The sequence below is a fragment of the Limulus polyphemus genome, unplaced genomic scaffold (assembly GCF_000517525.1).
Source record: "Limulus polyphemus unplaced genomic scaffold, Limulus_polyphemus-2.1.2 Scaffold4398, whole genome shotgun sequence".
Taxonomy (NCBI): domain Eukaryota; kingdom Metazoa; phylum Arthropoda; class Merostomata; order Xiphosura; family Limulidae; genus Limulus; species Limulus polyphemus.
The window spans coordinates 66,672-79,766 of record NW_013670008.1 but is presented as its reverse complement, the minus strand read 5'-3'; the positions used below and the strand labels follow the sequence as shown (position 1 = coordinate 79,766).

Here is a 13,095-nt window from a genome sequence, read left to right as displayed (position 1 = left end):
TATATATTACTCAATTTCTTAATTTAAAAGCAAATATTAAAAAACACAGATAAACATCGATTTTTTTGTGTGTGTCGCATGGTATGTTGAATGCAGCACTGATTCAAATTTGATGTTTGTGAAGTCAAAATACTAAGTCTGTAATTTCATACGAATTAGAAACTCAAATTACCAATGTTAACAAACTAGAGTCTTATCTTTTCAATTTGCTAAAATATTGCTCATGTAATAATTAAAATTTGTGTTCATTCTAGAATGAAAGAGGCATAATTTATATTTATTTCCTAATTTTTTATGGTGGTTGTGAGATTCGTCAAATGTATCAAATCCATACAGAGATTAAGTGCTGAAAATAACAGATAAATTATAAAGTTTTTCTTAAGAAACGTTTGATAACTATCTGGCCATTATAAAGATTTTGCATGTGAAATTTCAAAATTTTCTGATGCATATAAGTATTTTTAACCTTAAAATGAATATTACTTTGCATGATAGTGTTGCATCAGGGAGGTTACGTGACTAGTATCACGCCACGTCGTTCTCGATTTCTTCGGGAATTGTTGGGAGACTACTAGATTGGGGATAGTCTGGTATATATAAGATGGTCACAACGTGACGGGACAGTGAATGAGTAATTGAATGTATGCTGACAGAGAGAATATTGTTGGGCATGTGAGACGTTCATTGATATTTATAGCGTTTGTTATAGAGCGACTGTTGAAATTAAGTGTATTGTAAAGTTGTATTCGGAAAGAATAAACCAGTTTTATTTAAGAAAGGACTTGTGTCGCTAAAGTTTCGTCGGAACAAATTTACGGAAAATTAACTAACGAACGGAGGCGTAACAATAGATAGGCAACATGCGAAAAGAAAAAAAGACATGAGAAAAACATTGCTTTACAAACCTTAAGACCTAATAAATAAAAAAATTAATATTTTGCGCGTGAAAGCATTGTAATGTTTACTGATAATCTGCCAAATTTCGTTAACATTCGCTTACGAATGTTATAGCATAAAAACTATAAGAAGCACAAAATGGTTACGAACTCGGTCCCAGGGACCGAGCCTGTGCTGAAAAAGTTAACATGGATGATGATATTTAAAAATGGTAAATTTGTACTTGGTATGGCATAATTAAGTGTAAATTTGATGACCAGATGGACTGTATTGCAGGAGTTTATAACAAACAAAAAAATTGTTAAAGAACAATTATGGATAATGGCTTCCAGAAATTAAACCAGTTATCCAAAATAATAAAATATGTTTGTCCAATTCTTTTATTCATTTACTCATACAAATCACTAATAGAAAGGCTGTCAAAACACCCAACAATGTTGATGACTTGAATTCAGTCTCAGCTATGTATCTCATAGTTTAAGTGGCTTAGATCAGTCTTTTAAACATGTTTATGTCAGTCTTGTAGTAAAAGGACCAAAACTACTTGTATACAACTTCAAACGAATCATCACCAGAGTCCAGAGTATATTTCAAAAAATGACACTAATAAACTTCTAGATTTTGTTCTGTATATGTAGATTTTTTTTAATTTCAATAACTTTATTCAAAATCACAAATATGGCACAAAAATAAATATTTAACCACTAAATCTGTATATTTCAAACAGTATTACATGAATAGCTGTGTACCAGTACATTTCAAACAGTATTAAATGAATAGCTGTGTACCAGTACATTTCAAACAGTATTGCATGAATAGCTGTCTACCAGTACATTTCCAACAACCAGTTCAGTATTACACGAATAGCTGTTTACAAGTACATTTCCAACAACCAGTTCAGTATTACACGAATAGCTGTTTACAAGTACATTTCCAACAACCAGTTCAGTATTACACGAATAGCTGTTTACAAGTACATTTCAAACAGTATTACATGAATAGCTGTCTACCAGTACATTTCAAACAACCAATTCAGTATTACACGAATAGCTGTTTACCAGTACATTTCCAACAACCAGTTCAGTATTACACGAATAACTGTTTACAAGTACATTTCAAACAACCAGTTCAGTATTACAGGAATAACTGTTTACAAGTACATTTCCAACAACCAGTTCAGTATTACAGGAATAACTGTTTACAAGTACATTTCCAACAACCAGTTCAGTGTTACACGAATAGCTGTTTACCAGTACATTTCAAACAGTATTGCATGAATATCTGTCTACCAGTACATTTCAAACAACCAGTTCAGTATTACACAAATAACTGTTTACAAGTACATTTCAAACAACCAATTCAGTATTACACAAATAGCTGTCTACCAGTACATTTCAAACAACCAGTTCAGTATTACAGGAATAGCTGTTTACCAGTACATTTCAAACAACCAATTCAGTATTACACAAATAACTGTTTACAAGTACATTTCAAACAACCAATTCAGTATTACACAAATAACTGTTTACAAGTACATTTCAAACAACCAATTCAGTATTACACAAATAACTGTTTACAAGTACATTTCAAACAACCAATTCAGTATTACACAAATAACTGTTTACAAGTACATTTCAAAGAACCAATTCAATACTACATGAATTGCTGTTTACACATTTTTTACAAACATACCTTTGAGCAGAATTTAATAACACACTTCATAAATTTATTCTGTGTTTCACTATCTAGTCGGCTGTCGCCATGAGTGTGGACTTACGAACAAGAACCACAGTTGAACCTATTAACAAAAATGTTGTAGAGCTCCATCTACCCGACTTACAAACTTCCAGTGAATGGTTCATTGAAGATATTATGAGGATACCAGTCACTTCAAATGGTTAGTCTCCATGTCTTTTCTACTTTATTGTCAGGTGTGGAGGCAATATGTAAATTCACATGCGACTTGACTTTACTGTACTTGTGTGTACTAAAGTGCAGTTCAATTAGATCCATGTAGTCATCTCTTAGTTCAAAGGGAAATTTTCTTTACCATTTGTTTTAATTAGTATTTATGATCTAGAATTTTTCTCAATGATCTGTTTGTTTGAATAGTATGATAATTATAGTAATATTGTTGTAGCATTGTTCTGGCTGGGCTCTATCGCCTTGGCTTAAATCCAGTATGGAATAAGACTACTAAACAGAAACTACTAGAAAGAGAAAAACTGTTATAACTATGGGGAACCTGGCCGTTACAGAGGAGACTAAGAAATCAACAGCCGTTATTAATTAATTTTCGCTATGGGCTCTGTCGAATCGGCTGACCCCAAATTAACCTGTGCAACTTCATAGTTGTCGATCAACTAGTCAGAAACTTGGCTTACAATCTAGTTTTATGTATGTTATTTATAATTTGGGAATTATAGGTGCCAAATAAAAGCAACAGGTTAGCTTTGAACTGAACTTTTCACGAGTTTCCTTGTTATTTATGAGTAGACTTAGTTTGTGGTTCATTCATTATTAAAGCTTTCCGCACCTTCTTATCCATGACTGAAAACACAAAGATGACAACTTTTATTTTTAGCTTAGGAAGAATTGTAATAAAGCAAGTGAAAATATAGAAACTAAGACTAAACTTATTTTAATTTTAAATAAAAACAGTGTTCTTTATGTGATTTTTTTTATTATAATTAACTGTAAATTTCTGATTATCATTTTGAACTTTAAAGCATGGTCAGAATTTTTTCATGAATATTTTATGGGATTATATTGGTATTAAAAATGATTGTCATAAGGCTCTCTGTATTTGGGAATATTTATACTTTTATCTGTGAATGCTAGTGTAGATGTACACTTGCTCGATTGGAGTAAAGGCCTCGTTTAGTTACCGAATTGTCCTGTATTTTGCTTTTTGTACAGGCAAATATAGTATAAGCATACTGGACTGCAGTCATCCAGACAAATAAACACATGCAGGTAATAATAATTTTATTCCGAAGCACCAACATAATATAGTAAACACTAACAATTATTGTTCATGTAGTTTGATAATACAACTAGTGTTTCAACCATTATTGTGTCTATCGTATCCCAATCAGCCTTTTGAGTCCTGGTATTGGGTGAAAGGTTCTTGTCAGCATTGGATATAGCAGGTATAGTATGGTTTACATATTGTTATGCATTCTTTGGTACTTTTATAAGTTCGTAGAATGATTAATGTAGTCTTCTTCCGTTAATAAATAATATGCGTTATTAATGCTTATCCTAATGTGGTATTTTCCAGACAAGTATCAGATAGGCAAACCCACAAATAACAGCAGATTTGGTCAAGAAATAATGGGAACGTTTTATAATAGATGACAGTTCCTTTAAGTGTAAAATAATGAGTTTCGATGAAAGCGAATAAATGAACAGAATCTTTTATAAGAAATAAATGGAAAACACGGTGTGCTTAGCTATACGGATGAAATGACTCCTTTCTATCCCTCAGGATTAATCTCTGTAAAACTAAAAAAAATTGGTCTTGAAAGAAATCTTCACTTGACAATCTCCTAGTACTAACTGGTTAAAGAACATATGCCGGTAAACTTGCTTTCTTCATCCAGTCAACAGCATCACCTCACAGCATTGGTTGACTGTTCTGTTTAGTCAGCGTCGTAATCAGCCAGCAAAAGATACGAGTGCACTATTTACTTGGGTATTAGAGACATCTCTATAGTATTGAGAAATAAAGCATCTATAACAAGGTAATCTTAATGACTTTCTGGACTGCATTATGCTGCCGTTACAGTTGGGAAACGAAATAACCAAGAAGTTTAAAAGAGAAACCGTGTATAACTAAAGCATGAAGAAAACATATGCTTGCATATTACACTAATTCTGATTTCTAAATGGCTCGTATGAAACTGTTAACTCTAGTTCACACCTTAACAGTTGTTCTTTATGCAATTTATAATATAACATTTCAATGACTACTGAGTCTCTCATATCCTAGTTAACCTGATGAACCCTAGTATTGGGTAAAAGGTCTCACTCTCACTGGAGAGAGCAGATAGCGTGATTCACACATTGTTATACGTTCTTTGTTACTTGCACTTATAAGTTTTCAGAACTAGCCTGAGAAAATATATCAAGTAATGCACAGTATCTAATTTAAACAGGATAAGAGATGTTAGTAAAGATGAAAATATGGAAACAAAATTTGTAAATGTTTGTTATCGAAATGATTCACACACCTCTTCACGGTGCGCTTGCCATCGAGATTTTGCACAAACTTTGTAGCTTTGAACTATCTCCCACCTAAATCGGGGATTTTTATTGTGCTAGTACATGATGTAATCATCATGCATAAGCATCACTTCACCAATAAAAGGATGATACATCCTTCATGTGTATTAGATCCCCATAAGAACTTGCACTCGAAATTAACATCATTCTCCCATTGACAGACATGGGTAACTTTGATCTTCAATTTTAAAAGATTTTGTTGCTACTTTTGTGATTGATTTGATCTAGTAATCTTTAATATCCTAGTTACTCTTTCTGATCATTATTTCTTTTAGTGCATGCTTATTCCTTTACTTTGCCATGTCACGAGTCTTTCTATTATTATTCTCCTAAATTGATGTACTTGTATGTAATAATTGTTGCATGTGTAAGAAAATAAAATCAGAGGACAATTCTGAACAATTCTACACTATAAGTTCTTGCATTTTTGCAGCTTTATTCTCCTGACCTTGTACCTCTGTTCACAAAGTCGAAATTCCATCTGGAATGAGACTACTTGAATTTCTTGCTATGGGCTTGGTTATTTTGTTATTTTGTGACCCCCATACTATAACTTCGGGTATGTTTTGTATATCTTCACAAAACTTTTTCAAGCTTTCTGTAAACATTATAAGTCTTTTGTAGACAAAAAAATCTGAAACTTTAATGAAGTATTTGTATTAAACATTTCTTTGAGTATATGGAGTCAACATTTTGACTGCTTCAAATGCAAAGTGATTTTCATGTTAAGATTAGAAATGCCTTTTTTCATCTGAAAATTGACAAATTTCATTTGCATATTTTGAAATCTTCTAAATAAAGTTCAAATGTTTCTCTCTCTCAGTAAAACTTTATTTTATCTGTTATTTTCTTTATCCTAACTATATCCATTTGGAAAATTTGACTGTCTTTGTAACCACAATAAAATAATTAGAAATATAAATCCTTTTTTCTTTCTAGAATTACTTGAAGTTGTAACAGGAAACTACAATTGCTTGTTCTAAATAGCTTAAAGCTTGTAACACTATACATCTGTTTATACTTAAATGTTATTTTATTACCCTTTGAACTGTGTCTAACTAATAATCCTGCCACACAAGATGTGAATCACTTGGTGAACATGTAGCTCACATTATCCTAGCAAATTAGGTAATGCACAAGCTATTTGTGAACATACCTCTTAAAAAAATTCCTGTATTTTTTCTTTATTTTACCTAATATAATACCCTCCATTGGGATCCAGAGCATTTTTAGGGGGGGAGGTATCTCTGGTTGGTCCTTTTTCCTACTTAGACCATGGATTCATCTTTGGCCCTCTCTCCTCATATTGTTTCTCTTTAGACATAACACCCTTTTTCTCTTCCATTCACATTCCTCCCTGTATTGCATCTCGCTCCACTCATTGGTTATGAGGTCTATGTGGTGTTCTTCACACTTTGGACTCTTGAGCAGAAGCTACTTGCTATCAGTTTCCTCTCAATTCTTTAGTCTCTCATCTTTTACATTCCTGTGTAGCCTCTCATGTTCCTTGGCTCATCTACCCTCATACTCTCAAATTTCCTCTTCCTGTCTTTGTAACTTCTCTCACCATCACACCCCCTCCAAGAGGGTTAGTCTTTGTCCATCCTGTCAGTGACTACCTGTCTCTGTACCTGGTCTGCTCTAGTTCTGTGGGGACATCTCATTTTTTTTCTTTGTTAATCTGTGAACTCCCTTCATGGCTGACCATTGGGTCACACAAGTACTTACCCATTGTCTTTCTCTTTTCACATCTCTTCTTCCATTGTTTTTTCTCCACCTTCTGCTCCTCAACACCTCCACCATCTCGAGGATACAATGTCAGAGCTCCTGGTTTTGAATTCCATAGAGAGAGTCATTGTCCCTTTCCAGATAACTGTTTCTATCTCTTCATTGTCCCTGTTATTTGAGATTGAAATTTTTTCATTGTTCTTCTTCTCTGAACCACTTTTGATGATTCACAAAGTCTGGTGAAGGAGTTTCTTTCTCTTAACAGGTTGTTTCTCCCAGCTTTTCAATATAGACAGTCTATGTCTCAGATGCTTTTCATTACTTTCAAATAGCCCTGTCATCACAATGTTTTCATTGGTTTGTCCAACAAGATACAGTTTAGTGGTTTCGGGCTCTACCCTTTGGCATTGCTTTTGCTCTTTATGTCTTCAGGTTGTGAAGGCTTTCACTTGCCACATCCACAATCTTGGTCTTTGTTTCTATTCCTTACTGGATGATTTTTCTTCCAACCTGGTAGACCCCTTCTACAGTCTCAACTCTTCTCCTTCAAGAGCTGTTCAACAAGGACGGCTGGTTTTATTTTCTTGGTTGTTCTTGACTCTTTATTTGATCTACTTCAGGGTTCTTTTCTCTTCGCACCTCATTTGGGCTTATCCTTTTTCATATCTCTGTGAGTCAGGAAGTCTGGTCACCTCAGCTCTTTTAGTCCCTGATCCCAAACCCAAATGCCTGGGTTGTGAATACTCTCAGCTTTTATTAGTCTGTTCTTTTTTGTATATGTTTCTTGCCATCCACCTTCCCCTATGTGTCTTGGTGATGTTCCACAACACTCTGTGTTATTTTCTGTTGGTTGCATCCCATTGGCCAGCTCTATCTTAATTTCCTCTTCTCCTCCAACTGGCATCTTAAGCACCTCATCTTCTTCCATTATTGAGGTTCCTCTTGCTCTAACCTTTTACATTACTCTTTCATCTGGAAGTGTCATACCTTTATCTTTGCACATGAGATTGTCCATTCCTTGCTTGTTGGGCAGTTTCTTATATTACATTGCCCTTCTTTTTTACCGTTTGATTCTTCTTCTTTTAACTCTGTCTGTTCCTTGACGCAGGTGACATTTTCATCACTACTGGTCCTTCCGTCACTTTCTGTCTCTGAGCTGTCCTTCTGTTGCCCATCATTTGGACTTCTTTACTAGGCTGTTTGACCAGAGATTGTTATTCTACACTTTCGTGGATTATTGTGTGGTTTTATCAACAACCTTTTGCTTTTTTACTGTGGTCCCATTTTTCTTCCCCTGTTCTTCTACCTATATTCCACCCCTTCCTTTCTTTTTTTTCCTCATCATTTTGCCTGATTGGGACCTTCTCGTGGTTCCTTACATTCTCACCCAGTCCCAATATGAACCCTTGGCCACTTGTTCTTTCTCTCACCTTTCCTTGAAGGCCTTTAGGTTATTCTATTCCAACATTTATGCCTTATGTGCTTCTTCTACTCTTTTCCTTAAATCTTACTCCATTTTGTTATCTGACAGCTCTTTCCTTCCCTACACATAAGTGGTTTAGGAAGGAGAGGGGTCCTTTCCTCCCATTTATCTTCCATCATTTTCTGCCCACAGTGACCATTTTGACACTGGTTATCTTTTTTGCCATATTTATGTGATCTGGTGTTGCGTAACATGCATGGATTTCTTTCAGGATGCCTGTAATTGCCTATTCTTGCTGTGTTATCCCTCCTCATCCATTTTTTGTCCACTGCAGTTACCAGTTGAGTTCAGTACTTCATCCAAATCATTTGTTTTTCTCTAAAGAATGACACTTGCAGACTCATCACATCATTCATCATCAGATTTGTCCCTTCACTCACTCTCTGGTCTCTCTCTTTCACTAACCACTGGATGAGATCTAATACACAGGGATGTAGACAATGCCCAACACACACACACTTCATCATATGATGGATTCATCTCCATCTAGACTTCTCCCTCCAGTCTCCATTCTTCAATCTACTCACCAATTTTAATGGATTAAGTAACTCATTCATTTCTTTATCCACTTTTAATAATAGTATCATCTTCACCTGACAACTCACCTAGTAGCCAGTGTTGCCTTGCATGGTATACTTACTTCCCTGTATCCACATTGATTCAGGGGTAACAGAAAGTGTTAAGTCCATCTGCCCTGGTTCCCATGTGCCCACTGTTGAGATGGGGTTTTTCAGCAAGACCACTGAGGTGGTACATATATTTTTATGTCCATTTCACACAGTATACCATCCATGGATTATCATGGAAAAACCTAGCATCAGGGCAGTACCTGCCCACTTTCCTGGCTTACTCATGGCAGTACCTGCCCACTTTTCTGGCTTACTCATGGCAGTACCTGCCCACTTTCCTGGCTTACTCATGGCAGCTTTTCAAAATAGGTTTCATGATAATTCATTGCATTGTTTCCAGTGAAAGACCTTTGTAATGGGTAGTTTTGATCAAGTCTCTGGAACATCTCTGGAATCTCTACAATGTTAATCCCCACCACCACTAGTCTTCAAGTGAAGCATGGGAGACTCTTGCTTTTCCCAGTTCCTAGTCACTGGGGTGGTAGATTCATAGTTCTTCATCAGTTGTGCAGTCCATCTGAAGAGACTTTTATTGGGCAGCACAGTGCAGTGGGAAGTAGGGCAGGGGTGTCCATGTCAGTGAAGTGCAGGTCATCCCTATTATATTGTATGCCAATTTCCCAGTGGTTTAGATCAGCTGGATGGAGCAAAGTGTTTCCTTGGGATACAACTTTGCAATACACTTAATTTCCACAGTCACTTTAAACACACACTATAATTCACAATGATTCACGCACTTACTTATGGTCACTACCGCGCTTGACTCAGTTGTCTGTCTCTATCTCTGCCTGTCTGCAATTCAATTCCAATTAATTTGTCTCACATTATCAGGCGCACTTATATACAGGAATAGAGGGCGCCTAGCACATACTGAATTATTCGTGATATTCCCCGATCATTCGAGAATATCATGACGTGTTACCAGAGTCACGTGACTACCGCTGTCGTAACAATATGGTTTGATGTCAAGTTTGTTCGTATACCATAATAATTAAGTAGTTTAATTAAATTTTGAATGTAACTCACTAAAATGTTGTGACATGCACAGTTAGACCTGCCTGCATGCTAAGGGTTAATCATGCATGCACCTACCTAACGTGCAACCAGCCACATAGGCACATTCACATTCTCTTCCAGAGCATGGGAGTCACCAGTTTCCAATATTTCATATGGTTACTGATTTTCGTGGTGAGATTTGCTTATCAATTGAAGTATGAACTCAAAACTACCACATCAAACATTTATAATTCTATGAAAAGCGAAGCTGAAATACCAGAGGAGGCACTCAGTCAAAACTCTGAAGATGGGACATGTGGTAACAGATATTATTCTTAACACATGATATACTATAAACCAGTACTGGTACTGATGGCCCGGTACCGGTACCAGCACTGGACGCCGAATACCACTAGTACCAGTACTGGTATCGACTGCAAACCCTGCATGAAACAGCTCTTGAGGAGCATTACTGATTGATTCAATTCAATGCCACAGGTTTATGAATCAAATCACATGTAGGCCATGCCCACTTAAACTTGGTAGCAACTCAACTCCTCGTCCAAATATCTGACATGAGAGAAATTACATTGACACCGGTTAAAAGGGATTGAATAACAATTTTTGAATGAGTTATGTCTGAAATAATAACAACAGAAAAGTGCTTTCTAACTAGCATGTTATACTGTGGCCTACAATGCTTTCAAAACTGCTTCAAACTTAATACCATCGCATACAGCTGACTGTCAACTACTATTGACTCTCCAATTCTGTAGTAGTATATTCACAGCTATCTTGTCATTCATATCTCTCTTCTTATGTGCTTCTGATAGTATTTGTTGACCCTCATCCACTTTCTATGTGGGTGAATTGCTTGCTGATTAAATAGAAAATTTCCTTGTATTCATTTTCTCCTGATATTTTGCATAATAAGTTATTTAACTCTGCATACAGACTTGGTCATTTTGATCAACATGTAATTATGAAACTATACATACTATGACTGAATTTTCTAAGTGTACTTGTAGATAATTTGGCAAGATTTTAGTAAACATTACAAGTTTTAGATTTTTTAAAAAGGTATTTTTTGCTAAAGATTTGTCTCTGAATTTATGAAGCCTTCATGGAGTCAGTCGATGATTTTCATCCTAAGAATACTTGTTTTCACTTTACAGTTTTCATATTTCATCTGCATAACTTGTAAAACCTCCTGAATTAAATATCAATTTTTTTGTCTTGTTATTTACAAATTGCTGTTATTTTAGATATCTTGATTGTGTTAGCTCATCTTTAAGATGGTTACATTGGGTTCATAATCACATAGCTAATGTAAAGCTTTTGATTCGTTAGTGGTGAATATATTATGAAGTATTCACCCATTGGGGTAGGTCTAATGATGAATTTTCAGAAACTTCAAAGCTAGTTTTTTTATCATTGCTCTGATGTTGTAGCTATGGCAACCAAATATCATCAAATTTAACTTTAGATTTGTAACTGTATGAAACAAGATATAAATGGAAGTGAATTTATACCAGAACTGAATAATGGCAGAGAAACAATATGAACATCAGTTCTAAAATTATTTAGTTTAAAATAAGCCGCAGTTTTAAATATTTTTAACTTGTTGCTCATGTTTGAACCAATTCATAATCAATTAATTGGTTTGAGTTAATTTAAGAACTGTTGTTGAGGTGACACATTCACATAATTAATTAAACCTATACTTTCTTTATGTTGAGTTTTTAATATTCATTTGTGCATTAAAATAGTCCTCTGTTTAAGAATGAAATGCAGGAAATAATTGAAACAACCTAACGTATGAAGATTAGTGCTTTGATATATTTGGTATTTTTGTGGGCCTAAAAATAAACTGAAAGACTGTTAGTAGTTAATGAAAATCTGGCAATTTCAGTGGCTATACCTTTTTTTTTTTCTTAAGAGAGTAAGAATTTCTCAATCGAAGACAAATGTGAGATTTTATTTGAAGATATTTTTTATACTTACAGAAGAAATTGAAGATGCAGTAAAGGTTTCAGAAGCCCTGAAGCACCTTCAGACAGTTTTAAACGTACAGGTACCATGTTGTACTGATGCAAAGCAACAGAGCATTTATGCTTTTCTCTTTCTTTACATTGAAATATCGAGGAAATATCGTGGTGGGTGAGTGTGTTGTGCACGTGAAAACTGGCATGTTAAATTGATGTAAAAGGCTTAGGCCTGACAAGATTGTTTTATTGTCTAGTTATTAAGCCTACCCATAGATTAACATCAAATATAATTTAATCAACATTTTAAAAATACCAAAAGTTATATTATAAAGGGAACTACTTTTGTTTACTAAATGAACCTTAGTGCGTACTGTTAACCTGTAATGTGTAGCATAACAGTGTGATCATACAGGGCTAGATTTATGATAACAGTTCTTGAAGATAGCTTTTATGTGTGGAAACATCTGTTAGCTGAGTTCTTGCACAGATCTTAAAATATAACGTTGATAAACGGAAACATCTGCACATGTAGATCTTGAAAGTCGAGTTGCTCAAAACTTGAAAATAGCGTTGATAACTGGACCAATTATTGGTTGAGATGTTGCACAGGAAATATCTGTTGAAACTTTTTGCCAGACACTAATCATAACAGAACCGTCTGGAAAATGATCTGATATTTCCTTTGCAACATCTCAACCAACAATTGGTCCAGTTATCAACTCTATTTTCAAGTTTTGAACAATTCGACTTTCAAGATCTACGTGTGCCAATGTTTCCGTTTATCAACGTTATATTTTAAGATATGTGTAAGAACTCAGCTAACAGATGTTTTTGCTTATAAAAGCTATCTTCAAGTTTTGTACACCAAGATAACAGTTCTGTTCACATATACAAATCTACTGTTATTACAAGGCTTAAATTCATATCACCAGGATGTTTTAATTTTTTGTACCATTTGTAATTTTTCTGGAAACCTCTGGATGTAGGGTTCTTTATTTCAGATTCAATTAAATTGACTTCCTTACATAATATGGCCCGGCATGGCCAGGTGGTTAAGGCACTCGACTCGCAATCTGCGGGTCGCGGG

The 13,095-nt window shown here is 35.0% G+C and overlaps 1 protein-coding gene across 1 annotated transcript in view; it reads left to right on the top strand.

The window, feature by feature from the left end:
- Positions 1–13,095, top strand: part of LOC106471083 (mevalonate kinase-like) — a gene marked incomplete at its 3' end in the record, with an annotated part of 50,981 nt that overhangs the window by 6,914 nt on the left and 30,972 nt on the right. Inside the window, exons 2-3 of the mRNA XM_022399706.1 lie at positions 2,647–2,794; positions 12,027–12,180. Of these exons, the coding sequence (XP_022255414.1) occupies positions 2,647–2,794; positions 12,027–12,180 (302 nt within the window). The remainder of the gene's footprint in view (positions 1–2,646; positions 2,795–12,026; positions 12,181–13,095) is intronic.